The 18268-nt window shown below is 35.1% G+C and overlaps 1 protein-coding gene across 3 annotated transcripts; it reads left to right on the forward strand.

Moving 5' to 3' along the window:
• The first annotated feature begins 1079 nt into the window (after positions 1 to 1079).
• Positions 1080 to 14392, forward strand: LOC147396249 (hydroxyproline-rich glycoprotein family protein). 3 transcript variants are annotated; one of them, XM_086450903.1, is made up of 10 exons: positions 1080 to 1187; positions 1291 to 1340; positions 4587 to 4656; positions 8661 to 9264; positions 10096 to 10512; positions 10603 to 10734; positions 11736 to 11917; positions 12027 to 12138; positions 13112 to 13255; positions 14013 to 14389. In XM_086450903.1, exons 4-10 carry the CDS (start codon positions 8692 to 8694, stop codon positions 14124 to 14126), a joined length of 1674 nt encoding a protein of 557 aa, XP_086307029.1. In that variant the 5' UTR covers positions 1080 to 1187; positions 1291 to 1340; positions 4587 to 4656; positions 8661 to 8691; the 3' UTR covers positions 14127 to 14389. The 3 variants fall into 3 exon arrangements, with proteins under 3 accessions (XP_086307029.1, XP_086307030.1, XP_086307031.1); XM_086450904.1 differs by lacking the exons at positions 1080 to 1187; positions 1291 to 1340 and having other exon boundaries at positions 4587 to 4690; XM_086450905.1 differs by lacking the exons at positions 1080 to 1187; positions 1291 to 1340; positions 4587 to 4656 and having other exon boundaries at positions 8244 to 9264; positions 10099 to 10512; positions 14013 to 14392.
• Positions 14393 to 18268: the final 3876 nt, after the last annotated feature.

The raw sequence follows: 18268 nt of genomic DNA on the forward strand, positions 1-18268 counted from the left end.
ATCATTACATTTGATCTTGATATATCATACCAAGAAATTCACGACCTAATTACATGAATTTTTGTTAGACTGATGGGCTATTAATTTCTAGCCCTTGGATGAAAGCAATTTTTTTTCTTTTCATCAAAAGGTTTACTCGCACCATTTTGAGATGGGACAAGTCCCCATGGTTGCATGCCCTGACCTCATAGAAGTTCCCAGTTAAACTTGTAATAAGAAAAGTCAAGAGACCATGCAGTTTGAAACAAATATTTAGAGAAAGCAAACTCTTATTGCTAGTTTTTGGTTAGTTGTTGATCAGACTTCTAAGTCTTTGGGGGGAGTTGAAAGCTCATTTCTTCGGAGTTGTCTTTGAAGTGCTCCAAACTACGAAGCTTTAGATCATGAAAATTTTATGATTTTATTATTTAAAAAGATAATAAATTTCCACTTTATCCATTATCAAACAAAATCCTACCCTGTCCATATCCAACATAAAATAGGATCATAAAATTAAAAATGGGTACCACGATCCCATTTAGGGAATCTTTTACATTGATAGGACATACATACATGATCTTGTACTTACATTCGGTGGATGTGAAGGTTAAGTCCCTTGACATCCCCTGGCGCATGTAAGAACAATATATAAGACTTATATATCAAGAATCCTTCTGGACTGACGTTAAATGTTACATCATTTCACACAACATTACTGACGTGGAGGTGCTATATATTCATCGATGCTTTTCTCTCTTATCTCGATGAAAAGCGTCCATGGTTCTGTATACGTCCACGTCAGCAATGTGTGAAACGTTGTAAATTTCAATGTCACTTGAGCATTTTCCATATATTTCAATTGTATTATTTATTTATTTTGAAAAAGACCGTTAAAGATGTTATCGAGTTCATACGAAATGAAAGAAGCTCTCTACCTTCTTCTTTTCTTTTCTTTGTAGAATTATAAATAGAATAACACAAGATACTCTCTCTCCGTCGTCACTCTGAAACTATTTTTTTTTTCTTGTTTCTTTTTTCTTTCTCTCTTTAATTTAAAAGTCAATAACGAAGAAGCTTTCAAGGAATACTTTAGTTTCTTTCGTATCGAAATCGAGCTTTTCTGGGTATCGATTCTTCTTTCATATACAACCTCTTTCACAAAGCAGGGAAGGAAAAAATAATGAAGTTTCTTTCATATATTGATTGAGGTAATTAATAATTAATATATATAGTTGAATTTGCTGTTTCTTTCCGATTAATTCCATTAATTGCTTTAGTTACGAACATCTCTTTGTAATCAATTTGTTTCAGATTCGGTTTTATACGTTTCGAAGACGATTGTGGATCTCTGTTTTGTTCAGGTATATATTCGCCTTCTTATTAATTTCCTTTATTTTTACGAATTTTCTCCTGAGACAACGTGTGGATCGGCTGAGTTTTAGTGAGTTGGCTTGGCTGAGATTTGTCCAAGTCATCTCTTTCTCAAATGAGACAACGTGCGACCTTCAATAATATCAGTTTGGGTGTAATGTTGAACGATACTGAGATGACTCGGGCGGCATCTGCAGATTTGAACGTATACACTTGTGAGATTTATCCATCTAATGTCTTATATATCGTTCTTGAAGATTAAGATAGAATACAATTAGATTATATTAAATCGGTAAGTTTTTCTTGTATTAGAATTTGTTTCTATTAATTATTAAGATTGTTCTGTATTTTCTATATAAATATTCTTAATTATTTGTGTTTCATATTAAATCAATTAAGAGAATCAATCCAATTTTTCTTCCCCCCCCCCCCCCCCCCCCCGACATTTTGTCATGGGCAGTAGTAATAAAAAAAATCTGAACAAGAATTTGATGCACCCATTAATTACTCAAAATGTTTTGTCATTTTCTAATTAAAAATATATGCTTTGTACTGCATTTCTTTGTTTAATTTGCTTACACCATACACACACCAAAATTCAGCTTATATAGTTTGTTATATTTGAGTATTTTAATTGGGTGATGATGAAATGTTACCTATTAGATTTGGAGATTCTATACTTGTAGACCTACCAATTAATTTCCATCTACACTTTATTCCGAAAGACCAACAAACTGATCAGACCATTTTCAGTGGGTAGGTCCACCAAGAGGTGAGCCATGTTGTCACAAGGCTAACACATGACTTATATTGTGCCACTAAAGGACAAGGGATTCACGGTACTCTACTCCATCTACATAGGAATAAGGTAGCGGATCCTCTAATTTTATCCATTTTTGGGGGGAATCAATACTAATATCTTATTGGCTTGTTTGGAGTGATTAAATTAAGTATCCAAACCTCATTCGAAAAACACAATATGTGCCCTTGCCACAGTCCAAATATTTGCACATTATATCCCTCCTTTAATACTCCAACCATCCCATGAATTAGTTATTCCTAAACAAGTCATGAAACGCATAACGAAGTTATCTTATATCAATCTCTTTTCGTCCTATGAACATTAAGGTGTATGAAGTTTCATATTTTACTCTTTGAACAAAGCAATAGAGGCTCCATTTACTTATATTGGTCTAGAGTGGTGTTTTGCTCACAAAATTTTTCATCATTCTTTTTTATATTGGGAGTGCCATCAATACATGTTGGAACATGTGATTGATGGATCCCAGATTTTGTGAACAGTATGAGCAAAAAAAATTCATTGATCTAATTGACTCTAAAATGGGCCAGACCAATGTCAACTCTGAGTCTATTCATATTCAGATCCAGATAAAAATATATTTAAATTCAGACCTAGATCTAGATCCGATTCGAATCATACTGACTAAGACCATATACAAACCTATCAGGTCGTCAAACAGTCGAGTCAAGTTAGGTTGAATTGCATTTCACATTAAAAACACTCCTAGATTCAAAGAAATCTTTTTATATACTGATTAGCTGGGTAATATCAAGTCAAGGGACATTAAATAATATTTGACTTACTTTTTATTTGTACCTACTCCAACCATCCAAGCCTACTAAATTCAATTTTTGGATCATTCGGATTTTAGGTCAAGTCCAACCCATTTTATGCCCTAGTATTGTTGTTGGGGTTTAAATCAATGTACAAAATTTCTCCATTTAGATTTGGAGTTCAATGACCGTCTATTTTCAAAGCCTTGGATCATGTCAAAAAGAGTTCTGTTACATCTGATTTAGGCCATGGCGTAGCAACCTCTCGTGATTATGGAAAAAGCGCTACAGAGGAATGAAGATGCTAGTCCATCTTTACGACTAGTTTAATTTTGAATTTTAGCAATTGGACAATGAAGAAAGCCATCGATCTAGGGGTGGAACTATGTAAAGACAATTTTGGAGGGGGGGGAGGGGTAAAATATTGAGATTTTTTTTCTCAGTCAAACAATGAGTTGACATGTGGCAAAAATGACGTAAGCAATAGAGAGAAAATTTCTCTCTCCTGCCCACATGTTCTTTGCCCACAAATTTTTATTTTAAGATTTTAAATCTTAAAAAGTGTCGTTTGATCCACATGGATTATCACATTAGAAATCTAGTACCATAGGCTTCTAAATTTCATGAAAAAACTCATATTAAAAAAAACAAAATCATTTTTCGAGCTTGATCCAAAGAGATGAAAATGGACGGCTACTAAGGTCCCAAATTTAAAATTAAATTTTAATAATAAATCACCAAAGGTGCTGTTAGTAAAAGTTGGTGTGACAATATAAGCTCTTTATTTTTATATAGGAAAACACTTTCCTTACTAAGGATCATTGAGCTCAATGAATTGCCAAATTGGCAATCTAACACCACAACTCTCTAGATTTCTTGGAAAAACTCAGATCCAATTTGATCCAAGGTTTTTAGAATGGACCACTATTGAATCCCACTGAACTCTCAAATTTAAAATAAAAATTTAAGAATTAAATAACCTTATTTTATTTTTTATTTTAAAATTCATAGAATTTTGTCCTCGACTTCACTATTGCATCAGATCATGTTTTTTATGCAACAAGATGAGCTCAACAACCCTTAGTAAGATTTGAAATCATAATAAGTTAGTACGGCTTGAGACTTCTTGCATGGATGGCAGAGTGAATGCTGCGTAACCTGTATGATAACAATTTTTCACAGTTCCGCCAATCTGCTATGTGCTTCAACAAATAGTAACTTTAAAACTGACCAAGTCAAGTAAATTTTACTTGGCAATTTTAGGGATTTTTTTTTTTCAAAATAAAGGTTATTTTGGTCAAAATGGCATGGGACTAATTATTAGGGTTTGTACTCAGTTTGTCTTCTCCACTTCACTATGAAAGTTTGAATAGCAAAAAAGCTAAGAAACCATTATTTCTCCTTTTTAAGAATTTTTTTCTAAATAATTTTTCTAATTTCATGTTTATACTATTGGTTCAATCCCCCTCTTCCCCTTCCCTCAAGTGAAATTCTCTGGCTCCGCCCTACATTAACAGTTAGATTAATTGCAAATAAATATATAAATAAAAATATCGATTGTATTGCTAAAGCTAACCATAGTTCCACATGCACATTAATGATCTCCCCCTTCCATGCACAAAAATAATATAAGCACTCACGGGAAATAAGTTTTTCTACAGTGGGAGGCTATGCACAATCACCTGGACAAGAATCTAATCTCTGGCTAAAAGTTTGATGGAGCCTACAAAGGTGAATAATTGACTGATTCAGTATCATAGTAATGGTATGACTATGATGACTCCTTCCTTCTATAGTTCTTGTTACTTTATATATGGACTGAATCTCACTTTTCAATAATGAACAGGCATTGAGAATATATGGTAGAGTTGTGAACTTGCTTTTTAGATATCATTCACTTTGGCTATGCTGTGGGCCATGTGATTAATTGAGTGCTAATATGAGCTTTTGCCCTTTTTATTTTCTTGTTCCCCTTCAATGTTTGAGTGCTTAGGTTTTGGAGATTGTGTAGGAGTAAAGAAAAAAAAGCAGCTTTGACTCCATTAAGGTGGTTTAGTGGTAAGGAAAATCCATTAACATTTATTTATAAAATATTAATGGAAATCCACTTTAACTTATTATATTGGTATAGATGGGTCAGGGTCGGTGACTCGTGAAGAATCACTCATGGAAAAAGCACATGATTCATGACATATAAAGACAAAATCCAATTATTAGGATATATCCTCGAGGTAAGTATAATTGAGCTTTATATATATCTCCGTATTCACACATTTGTCATGAAATTTCTCCTTAAGTAATTAGAACTTGACCCATTATATAATGTTATTAATGGAGAAATATGTAGGAATAATGAAGCCTTTTGAAATCAGAGGCAGAAATGATTCTAACCAACGTAAGATGTTGAATGCTAGGGAAATATCTTTGATTTTATGGTGAATTAGAGAGGAATCCATATGGATGCCTTTAAAATCAGAGCAATCATTCCTCTTAGTACATGCGGTAGAGATTAAAACCACTCACTTACCCATCTTTCTCTCTTCTCTTTTTTCTCTCTCTCTCTCTCTCTCTCTCTCTCTTGTTTTTTTTTCCTCCATCACTCTTCTCTTTTTCTCTCTCTCTCTCTTGTTTTTTTTTCCTCCATCAGGAGATAAAGTAGTCTTAGGTACCCTACTTACCATGGTTGAACAATCCAAGGAAGGCCTTTAAATTCCTTTTGTATTTCTTAGACCACTACCAAACTTTTTTTACATTTTTCAAGTGTGGTCACAACTCCGTGTGATTTGTTATTGCTTCAAAACAAAACACAGTTTTTTTTCTTAGAAATAAAATCAGATTTTCTTTCTTTAATTTATTATATGTTGTTGCTTTTTTTTATTGATAATAAATGTCTAAAAATTAGGAGTGAACACTCGTTCGGATAAATCTAATAATCGAACCAATTCAAATCCTTTTGGATTGGATTGGTTCAGATTGAGCATGATTTGCTTCGAGTACGGATTGTAAAAAAGATTGATTGATTTGATTTGATTCTAGATTAGGAGTATAATAGAATAAAACTAATTTTTATTTATTTATTATAATATATATAATCTTAAAAGACAAAAAGTAAAAACATTCAAACAATACTCAAAGTCTCAAATTCCTTTCTTAGTTTTTTTTTTCATCTATTCTCTCTTTTTCAAGTTTTTTTACGTGTTATTTTCTAATTTTTCTTACTTTATTTTTTAATTTTTTCATAATTTTTATTTTTAATGTGTTATGCGTGATACTTTATTTAATATTTATTTTACTTAATTTTAAATTTTAATTATTTTAATTTTGCTAATAAAAATAATAAGTATGAGAACCAATCCGAACCAAAGTTGGTTTGGATTGGTTCGGTTCTAGAGGATAATTGGATTGGCTCGATTCTAAATTTGCAAAATCAATCATATTTGGTTTGATTCTGATTTTTCCACAAATTCGAACCATGTGCACCCCTACTAAAAATCATTGAAAACGGTACAGCATTGCTACCCCTTTTTAGCTGTTAAAACCAATTACAAAAAGAAATGGGGCAGCATCTTTGTTTTTTTTCCATTGCCAACTGTACTAAACAATTATTATTTTTTTGTACACATCTCTTCACCGTTTATTTTGACTTAAAATTAGAACAAGAAAACTAGCTGTTTGGAGAGTATGGTATTGGGGAAGAATGTTTGTTGGTCTCCTGAACAGTGAATGTGTGAAGGAATTGTGCGGACATCAATATATTTCACATTCAATAAGTAGTTTGTTGATGACTCGTGTTTGCTGGGTTAAAAGTGAGAAACACTGAAACCCATGATGTCCACCACCCAACCACGTATCTTTTTTCCTAAATAAAAAGAAAAAAGAAAGTGATTTCTAAGCATTTAATTGCCTGTTTTGATTCTCTGAGAAAATGATTTTCCTCTGTGACCTCTTTTGGAAACCATTTTCTCGTCTGTAGGGAAGTTCTATGTTGTCTTTATTTCCATAACTATCCCCACGCCCAAAACCCACGGCAATCATACACCAAGATATATCCTTGCCGATAAATACATTTTCATCAATTATGAAGATATGACTTTGTCTTAAAAAATGTTATTAGGCCATACAAATCCTCCGTGTGAATGTCATTTTTTTTTTCTATTTGGAGTAATTTGATTTCATGGTCCATGGAGCAGTTGGATTGACGTTTATAGCATGCATATTGCCATCATTCTATTTAGTTGGTTAAGTCATTCTCAACAAATTATAATAATCAAACCAATACATATGACCCACTAATTCATTGATCGGAACTGTTGGTTTGATATGCTTTACACCTAGCTGATCACTTATGCATCACAATCATATTATGTTTGTAAAAAATAAAATAGTAAAGACAACATAATCACACAAAATACAAGGATTTGCATAGTTCAATAGTGTGTCTATGTTCACGAAACAGAACAAGAAGAATCACTATTTTTTTATAAGTTTTATAATCTTAGAGATTTCTATTTATATAATCGAAAGTTATAAAAAAATATGTAAAATTCTTCAAAATAGAAGTCCTAAAAAAAATTAAAAAATTATTAAGAAAATATTAACGATTGCCCATTTCACACCTCTTAAAAATTCGGGTCAAGGATACTGCTTCTTATACCCCTCAATCATGTAGAACACAATAGAATACAAGATATTTACACAACAATGTGAATGCTTTTGTGTCATGCTCAAGATGGAGTGGCTTTTGAATTCTCATATTACAACATATGGTCACATGTGCCGGTTGGCTTGATTTGATAAAATTTTTGAATTGGATTACAAAATTATAGATTTGGATTCAATTTCGGATAATCCAACTTAAAAAAAAAAAAAAAAAAAAAAAAGGGGCACGATAAAGAGCACAGATTTCACATAGGATTATTTGATTTGATCTGGATTAGGGAATCATCAGTTGGTGGGCTTTATATACTTCTTTTTCACGACAAAGGGTTATGGTACGCCGCACAGTAATTTAAAAATAGGAAGTGGGGACATAACTTGGCGTGGAACCAATGACGAGCAACCCACCAACACTTGGAACAATTAGGAAGAGAATTCACTTAAAAACTGATATTCCATCCACATCAAACATGTCCCACTAATCACCGTCTGAGCATCCTCTGGAGGTCTTGTGTTCGAATCCCCCTACCCTTTAGGAGCCATTAAATTAAACGACAATGATCAGTCAAATGGTCCCCAACATGACTTTGTCATTTAATGAGTTCCTGAAAATCATAAATACCACCCCCTATCATCATTCATCAATGACAACGGTTAGTAAAATTGGAAAAATAAGATCTGAAAAAGAAAAAAAATTTACTGTTTTTGACAGATATAACAAAACATGATTACCGGATTATTAAAAGTTACAGTTGGTCCCTAAACAGAAGTAGAAGTATAATGGAATTTGTGTTCTGTAGTTGGTGGAGTCCCCACTGATGATCAATGATAAGCTTTGTCTCTTTTTGATCTCATTATATATAACATTAACAGTAAAGAAAAAAGCCTAGTTGCAGTTTGATACTACTGTATTTAGTCAACACCTGAGGGAAGCAAATCAGACCTCAAAGACCCATCAGACTACCATCTCTGCTTTTCACAAGATCTCTCACAAACCCCATCGACCTCTTCCTTCTTCTCTGCAACTAGATATCTATGTACAAAACATCTTACAATTTATTTTGCTTGTCTGTTTGTAGTGATTCTTGTGTCTGAATAAAAGTAGAAGCCATGAAGCAAGAGATTGCATCAACTACAAGTGAAAACAAGGTTAACTTCTCACCATCTACAACACCCTCTCGTCTTAGATCCTCCACTAAATCCAAAGAATCTCTTAAACCAGAAGTTGTTAATGGGGGCCTCAAACCAAGGTCAAGGTCAGTTCTTCCTTCAGACCCAATTAACAATCAAAAGGTTAGGAGATCTCTTGGGCTGAACAAGCTTCCTAAATATGGTGAGGAAACTGTGGGAACTCAAAAGGGTAAAGAAGTAGAAGAAGTGAAAGTTGTGGGTCGTACTGGAAATCGTCCAGCTGAGCAAATTGTTAGGCTGAGGCATCGTGTTCATACAAGTTGTAAAATAAATGAAGATGACCCAGATGGGAAGAAGAAGAAGGAATTGCAGGAAAAGCTTGATGCTAGTGAGAATTTGGCTAAGGATTTGCAGTCTGAAATAGTGGCTTTGAAGACCCAATTGGAGAAATTGCAGTACTTAAATATCGAGCTTGAGTCACAGAACAGAAAGTTTGCTGAGGATCTCGCCGCAGCGGAGATGAAGATCTCAACTCTTTCTAGGTGTGATCAGGTGAGAATTGAAGTTCAATTGTTCATTTTTTATTTTTTTTTTAATTATTTGCAACTGGGTACTTACTGAATTTTGGGGGTTGGGTGTCTGAATTGGTGGGTCCTTTTCAAGAGTTTTTTGGATTTTTTTAAGTTCTGTTTGAGAATTATGACATACCCATTTATGAATCACCATTGAGTTCGGGTTTCATGAGTCCTCGTGTAAGAATCAACAAAGATTACAGGGTGCTTGAAACCAAAGTGGCTAAATATACTAGTTTTGTATGAACTTCTATGATTTTACCTTACTGAAGAGAAATTGATCCAAGAACAATAAATAAAGAAAATAAATCAAGATGAATCACACACAGAAAACACATAAATTTTTACATGGTTCTCTCAAGATTGAGGTACGTCCAAGGATGACACTAATTCCACTATGAAGAGAACATTCTCGGTTATAGATTATACCCTTTCATTGAAAAGAGAAATATGTAGCCCCAGGAAAAACATAACTATAGTTTTACATATTACCAGTGAGATTTAAAAAAATACCCTTGGGAAAATTTCTTCTGAACCCCCTAGAGGGCTCAGCACCGAGCCCAACGGGAAAACACTGTGTCAAATGATGAAGAGTCCTCCTTTATGACCAGTACCATCAGATTCCACAAACCATAAAACTTACAACATAAGTAAACAGTCTTCTTGATATCCAAGGTGATTTTACAAAGTATTCCAAGACAGTGCTATAACCATTTTGAATCTAGAATCTAGCATTCATCAGATGAAACCTTTCTGCTATATTAGTGATTTTGTTTTTAATAAAATTTTCCATTTGGAATTTTGAATGAAGAAGAGGGAGTCAGTTGCAGAGAAGAAGCAGAGTCCCAATTTCAAAGATGTCCAAAAACTCATCGCCAACAAATTAGAACACATGGGAGCAAAGAAGGATACTTTTAAGCAAGGGAGTATGTCTCATATGCCATCTGCAGCAATGGTGAACCAAGTTACTAAAGATTTGGAAATGCAACCAAAGCTACCACCACATTTGGCTCCTCCACCTCCACCACCACCTCCCTTGCCTCGGGTTCCTTCCAGAGCAACTACAGCAAAAAAAGCTCCGACGCTAGTGGAATTCTATCACACATTAACGAAGCGTGAGGAAAAGAAGGATGCTTTGGGACCTGGGAATCGCAGTAATCTTGTTGTTAGTAATGCACACAGCAGCATAGTTGGAGAAATTCAAAATCGTTCTGCTCATTTGTTAGCTGTAAGTGTGTGAATCTTTATATATAATTTGTTTGCTTGTACTAATGGTTCATCGACTGTTTCAACTCTTATAGTGGAATACTTCTTGTAGATAAGATCGGACGTGGAAACTAAAGGAGAGTTCATAAAATCTCTTATTGAGAAAATTCAGGCTGCGGCTTATGCAGATATAGAAGACGTTTTGAACTTTGTTGATTGGCTTGATGACAAGCTCTCTTCATTGGTAATCTTGAAAACTTTACTGGGAATGATTATTCTGTTAATATATTGGCAAAGAAGCAGTTATTTCTTTTTCAAAAAGAAGAGGCATCCATGATGATGGTATCACATTTTGGTTGTGTTATATTGGAAATGATACTAGACTAACATGTAGTCATGCATAGTAAATAGATGGTGGTGATGTTATATTATATATCCAAATGTAGCTCATTCATTCATCAATTTGAACATTTTGTATAGGTTGTACCACCTGTAAAATTAAAAAATCTCAGGGATATTTGCAACTCTGCTGAAGTTTGAGCTTTACATCAGTCCTGGTTAATTAAGATGATCTGATCAATTTTCTGGGATATACCCATGAAGAGCTGAAATTGTCACTCTTGATGCATAGGGGATACAATGTTGTAGTGTGAAGCTATCACCAGCTTCTATTATCCCAGAGATCACCATATATTGGGTTTGCATTCTTAATGAAATCCAATAGGAGTGGATTTTTTTTCTATATTAGCATCATAATGCCCACATATGAACACCAGTTGGCTGATGCACAATACACTCAAGCAGACTTAATATGTATGTGTTGCTACAGAGGACTAAATTTCACTTCTTTCGTCGGGTGCTCTAAGATACCTTGCTTCCCCAAAAAAACCATTTTTAAGCCTAAAATTCCATCCATTTCTAACAAAGCATTAAGATTTTAAGAAAGGAGTTATCACCTATTTTACAGAAATATGTTTAAAGTTATGAAAGGGAGATTATATTGTTTTCGTAATGATTACTGGAAAGGTCAGGTTTTTTTGGATAACTCTTAAGGTTTCTACCTCAGCTGAGTTTGTACATCTAATGAGTATTGGAAGAAGAGAGGACACGTAGTCCCAATAAATGAGAATATGCTAGCTCATTGGAACTATCTGTTTTATTTGTGCGAGAGAATTGTTATTTAACAAACTCAGATTACTCTAACATGCCTGTATTTATCAGATTTGCTCATCTTATGTTGTACAGGCTGATGAGAGAGCAGTGCTAAAGCATTTCAATTGGCCTGAGAAGAAAGCTGATGCCATGCGAGAAGCTGCTATTGAGTATCGTGATCTTAAAAGGTTAGAAGAAGAAGTTTCTTCTCATAAGGATGAATCCACCGTGCCATGTGAAGCTGCCTTGAAGAAGATATCTACCTTACTAGATAAGTATGTAGCCAAAAATAAAAAACATCTTCATCTGCTTCCATTGTCCAAAGTATGTTTTCTTGGTTAGATAGAATTTTGATTATGACGTTCTGCCATCACATGGTGTAAGGTCTGAGCGGAGCATACAAAGGCTAATTAAACTGCGAGATTCAACTATGCTTTCTTATCGAGACTGTAAAATTCCGACTGATTGGATGCTCGATTCGGGGATGGTTAGTAAGGTATGTTCTGTTTTATGCTTTTCTTATTTATTTTTACATGATAATTATTGGATTTTGGATCACAAGTGATCTGATAGCTGATTATATCTGTTCAACCGATAGATTTCTCTGGTGGGTCATTCATGTACTTAATACGACCATCTAAAAGAATGTAATTTGTCTTGGTAGATCTTTTAGGTTGGACATAATGTTCAGTGGATATGAACCTATATTTCCCATTTGACTCGTGTAGTTGTCATTTTCTAGACCCATGGACTAATATAATATTGCATGAAAACATGTCTTGATATTATTTAAGAACTGTATTTATAAGGAAACATGGTTGGTTTTCAGACTTCGTGCCAGAAATCTATAGAAGCCCGGATGGCTCTGTGTCTGAGTTACATTGACCTCTATATCCCATCCAATGACCAAATTCACTTACTTTATTTGGAAATTGATGCATGATCTTAAAATACACGTTTAGTGCACAAAGCAAAACGTTTACAAACTTTGTTATTTGGCCACTTTTGCTTGGTGCTTGACTACAGTTATAACTAGAGCTTGATCACTTCTTATTTAGTTTGCCTCTCAAAAATAAAAATTACAAACTAGATTCCCATAGCCAGTTGGTGATAAGCCGTGTAATTGGGTTTGTTCATTTATTCTTAACTTTGGAAAACTTAGCAAAAGAATGGTATAGAAATCACCAAATTAAGAATGACTTCCAAGATTGCAATAGCCTGTCTCCATAGATGCATGACAGCAGCCAGTACCTCAATAAAGTGCTTGAATTCATCTTTCTTCTTTGCTACTTTTGATCAGATTCATTTACTTATATTTCTATAAATTTGACAGTTGTGACTGTCTACTTAATATTATATTCATTAATTCCATCACTAATGCCTTTTGCCCTCATCTGAGAGCTCTTTTCAACTCTTGTCCATATTACAATGGTGAATATGTCTAACTTAGCGTCGAGTTATTTATACAGATAAAGCAGGCATCTATGAAATTGGCTAAAACGTTCATGAAGAGAGTGTCGATGGAGCTTGAATCGATTCGGAGTTCAGAAAAGGAATCCATACAAGAAGCTCTACTACTTCAGGGTGTGCGTTTTGCTTACAGAGCTCACCAGGTAATTCATGAGTGATTTGTTTCACTAACTCATCCAGTAATAAGATATCCAGGAAAGGCACCTGTAAGCCAAACCCTTGGGACAGTCTACCAATATTACGGTGAATATGGTTCACATGTGAGGGTTGAACCACCACTGTGCCTTACCCGGAGGATTTTCTAGCTTGGCAAATGACCTGATTTCATGATCTTAATCTTCCAATCAATTGTATTATTGAGGATCCTCAACTGTAAAAATAAAAAAAAATTTACTGGAACAGATTGGATCATTCAATTGGGTTGGCATTTGGCCTAGGAGATCTAGCATAATTGGCCCGATTCCTTGCATTCCTTCTATAGCATTCAATGGTGGACAATCTTTTTCTTTTTGTCTAGAATCTAGATAACGGGTGCCTTGGATTAAGGCAGGTAAACAGTCTACCTTGATTTGTTTAACCATGTCAGGACAGCATCCAAGTTTCCACATGCAAACAAACCTTAAAAACAGAAGAAATTCTACAGACTCATGGTGGTTCAACTTAAGAGTCAATGCAGAGCATTGTAGAGCTCTCAATGGAACTTTTATCTTTAAAAAGAAGCTTAATTTATAGTTTGACTTCCCTCAACTTGCATATAAAAACTAATACTTCCTTCTACTTGGCTGGAGTCTTAGTAGAGTCGAACCAATTTTGTTTCAATTATTGTGCATCGAAACAAGGGCTTTCCTATATGCATATATGCAAGTATGTATTCCTAATTCAGTTTTCTACTTCCTGCAGTTTGCTGGAGGACTTGATTCAGAAACAATGTGTGCATTCGAGGAGATAAGGAATCGTGTTCCAGTGCATGTGGGAGGATCTCGAGAATTGCTGGCAGGCATTGCATCTTCATAAGAGATCTTCTACTGGCCTAAGTAATGCTACTTTCAAGCGATCCTTGTTTAATTACATGGTTCATTTAATCTGAAAGATATGTAGAGAAACAGATCAGAGATGATTAACGAATGAGATGGAGAAACAATTTTCATGATAAATTAGAAAGAATACCATATTGTGGAAACTATGTGAAAAAGTATTGTATTGCCTCTGCAGGTCTGCCATCAAGCGGTGGACCGTGCATTGAGGTCCAAATTCACCCAGTTTTAACTAATTCATGTTCCCAAAACTTAAAGTGAACCTGCCAAAATTCAGTCTGCTTGGCAAAATACCCTTAGTTTTGAGCAGAGAAATATTTGCCAAACTTGGACGCTAAGGGTCCTTAGGCTCAACTTGTGGCATCCAAAAACATGATCCAATTCTTCAGGGCTGTAAAGGATAAAATTCTATGAACTCGAAAAAAAAAATAAATAAATAAAAATTCCCCAAACGATTATTTTTCACTGTTGAAATTCAATTTTAAGTTTGGGAGTTATGTGGAAGTTCAATAGCCGTACATTTTCAAAACCTTGGATCAAGTGAAAAAAAAAACGATTTTTTTTATCCGAGTTTTTCCAAGCAACGTGGGCTGTGTTGTTGGATTGCCGAGGTGGTAATCCATTTAAGCAAAATGACCCTTGGTAAGGCTCAATTCTTTGCTAAGTTAGGAAATTGTTTAAATAGATAGTTGTGAGGAAGTAATAGAATTTAGGAAATTTCAGTTTTACCTAACCCTCGAAATGAGTGATATTAGGGATACCTCACAAAATGCAAGATGTGGTCTACCCTTGATCAAAAGTGAGTCTTGTTGACTTACAACGAATTAATGATGTAATTTGATTTTATTGAAAAAATCTAAGACATTAAAATGCAAGTAGATATTTTAAAAAAAAATTAAAAATGGATCCGAACTATGTGTAGAGGTTGTCTTCCTAATTAACTAGTTCAAATTTTAGGATTTTGTTCATCAATTTGGCTTCCTCACTGAATCAGATCATCTTTTAAGAATTTCTTGTAAAATCGAGCTTAACAATTTTCATTTCATGCAATAGTAAATTCCTATGCATATTTTTAACTCAAAATCTTAATGTTCCGACAAAAATAAGAAAACATTAATATAATTAGTTGTGCGCATAAGTTGTCTTAATTAGGCCTTCCTGTCTAGGGGTGCGCCTAGGCTTGGGTGATTGGCACTGACCAACTCGTAAATAAGCTCAAAATTTGTGGGCTTGGCTTTGACGTAGGCTTTTCATTGTGTGGCCCGACCCATTGATAGCCCTAGGATGAATGATTAACATGTGCAGGTTGTCCACACCTTACAATCACACATACTTATATGTAACCATATTAGCCCATGCCCATGTGTCACGATTATGTTCTTTCGAAGTAAGGTCTTGCAGTTCAAGGGGTGTTAATCTATAAGCAAGCCTGTAAAAATAATATCCACACACATAATACGTAGATAGCAAGTAAGAGAATGGGGGCAACACAAGACAAGGCCCGGAGACAACTTTATTAATATAAGATTGATTACACGGTGTAACCGTTACAAAAGCAAATAGGTGTGTTACAAGAAATTGATGATCTATGACATGCGGAACTCCACGTAGCTTGGCGCGAGGACTTAAAGTCAACGTAGGTGTAGGCCAGGGATTGGGAAGCACTAGACACCCTTCCTACAAAGTGTATGCTAAGTCTTTCCTAGGTTTCCATAAGGAAACATCAAAAGTAGATGCCAGTCATACTCCCTTATTACTAAAATATCATTAAGCTAATAGATATGCCCTGGTACGAGGCTGATATGGCTTCATATGTGAATCTTACATAGTGTTACATGGGTGCTCCAAGATGACTCCGAGGTGACGTACGCATAACTTTAGGTGTTAGAATGTGTGGTTTTTACAGTCTCTCCCACTATTTTGCAAACGTCCTCGTCGCATTGTCCCTGACAAACTCTTCAATCTTCTACTTGAAAGGTTGTACGTTCTCTGCACTTTCCCAGGTAGCTTTCACATTTTGGCATGTTCTTCTTCCATGTGACGAAGTACTCCATGTGTTGGTGCTTGCTTGAACTGCTGCTAACTTGACGTTCTGCAAGAACTTTTTCAACAACACGCTCTGGCTGGATTGCTGAATGAGAAAGTGTACGTGTTGGAATGCTACGCGCGGGATCTACTAGATTTGCATGAAATGACTTGAGACAGCTGGCATGGAAGACAAGGTGAATGTTGCGTAACCAGTGCGATAACTTTAGCTTATAGGAAACCTTACCGACTTGAAAAAGGATGAGCATTGGACCTTCATAACATTGTATTAGGCCTCTGTGTGCTCACTGAACTCGGTTGAACCTTTTCAACTGATCTGTCTTGAGTAGAACTAAGTCACCAACTTTGAAACGATTTGGTCGACGATATTCATTAGCCCATTTCTTTATCCCCTTAAACATTTTTTCAACGTAAGATCTGGCAATTTCATTGTTGTCTTGCCAAAACTTTGCAAACCTATATGCCCTTGGACACTGTCCCTAATAGCCTGAAACAATAGTATGAGGAGTTAAAGGTTGTTGACCAGTGATAAGTTCAAAAAAACTCTTGTTAGAAGAAAAGCTCTTTTAAAGATTGAAACAGAACTCCGCGACATCAAGAAGATTCACCTAATCCTTCTGGTTGGCAATGACAAAATGCCTTAGATACTCCTCCAACATGGCATTAAATATTTTTATCTGCCCATCTGTTTAAGGATGTCTATTGGTCAAAAAGTTAAGTTGAGACCCAAGTTATCTTAATAATTCGATCCAGAACTTTCCTGTGAATCTTGAATCTAGAAATAGAGACAAAAGCAAGAACACTCACACGAGAAATGTTTTATATCAGTCTGAGGGAATCAACCGGCACAATCACCCAAGTAACAAAGGTAATATTTTTGTTTTGATTTTTAAGTCGTTACTTTTGCAATGTAATTTTTTTGAGAAAGTAAAGACCAGCATTCGCTTGGTAGGATTGTTGCCTAACACCTTCCAATCCCGTAACGTGATCCCCAGAGCCATTTTTTCGTAGATTAGTACATTTTTTTATCCATTTTGAGTCATGTTTCAGTTCCTAGACCGTAAAACTAGGTGGTGACTCCCAAAACATCAAAAAAACGGATCCACACTTGTGGATTGAGGACGCTTTCACTTACCCTTTAAAAAATGCATGCTTGAATACCCCCCCCCCTCAAGTCATCTCTCTCAATCTTTAATGCTCTCAAACCCCCTCAAGTCTTATCTCTCTAATCTCATCTTATCTCAATTTCACTCTAAAAACCCATAAAAATCCTTACTAATCTCTTCACACTCTCTTCTCCTTAAAAAAAAAAAGAATTTTACATATTATGACTAAGGACCTAAGAAGAAAAAGAAAAAGAAGAATACAAAGAAGACTTAAGCTTCAAGGTGGATGTGGGATAGTATTTTAATATTCTATCTTCCTTCCTCACTTCTTTAATTATTGTTTAGATAGCCCTAAGATATACTATCAACCCTCCCCTACCTCTAGTAGATCGAACTTTGCTTTGATTGGAAGTATAGGGGTTGAAGCCCTTTTAAAATAAAACTTAACCATCTTTAATCCCTACTCACAAGTGTATACACCACAAAAACGTTTTGAAGATATCGATAGTTAGGCCATTTTTATTCCACGAGAATGGGTCCATAATCACAAAGCCCATACTTTTCCTAAAATTATGTGAGTTTGAGGCAAAAAACATGGTGAGGTCTCTTCTCTCGATGAGATGAGCCTCTTAGTTTAAGTCAACATTAAAAGTCCTTTCGTTCGAGGGCACAAAATCGTCGTTCAACCAATTTTTTTTTATGTTCTTTTATTTCTCTAAAATGACCACGTTTTTAAGGTTACCCACCTTTCGGTGGAAAGAGGGGGGTGCCTAACACATTCCCCCCTCTTTAATTGAACCTTTACCTAGATCTTAGGTTGATCAATGTTCAAATCCGTACGAGAGTAACTACAATGGCAAAATGACAATTTTTCGAAAAATACCTTCCGGGTGACCATTCATGTGACGCCCCGCCAAACGCTAACACAAATCCCAAGGCCAAATCCCAAGGTACTAGGTGGCACCTCGAA

This window comes from Akebia trifoliata, chromosome 8 (assembly GCF_017979445.1).
Source record: "Akebia trifoliata isolate Shusen 1 chromosome 8, ASM1797944v1, whole genome shotgun sequence".
NCBI classification, from domain to species: domain Eukaryota; kingdom Viridiplantae; phylum Streptophyta; class Magnoliopsida; order Ranunculales; family Lardizabalaceae; genus Akebia; species Akebia trifoliata.

Coding starts and splice junctions, on each gene's coding strand:
- LOC147396249 (XM_086450903.1), top strand. CDS start 8,692: ATGAAGCAAGAGATTGCATCAACTACAAGTGAAAACAAGGTTAACTTC. Junction 10,735..11,735: donor ATGACAAGCTCTCTTCATTG/GTAATCTTGAAA, acceptor TATGTTGTACAG/GCTGATGAGAGAGCAGTGCT. Junction 13,256..14,012: donor TTGCTTACAGAGCTCACCAG/GTAATTCATGAG, acceptor TACTTCCTGCAG/TTTGCTGGAGGACTTGATTC.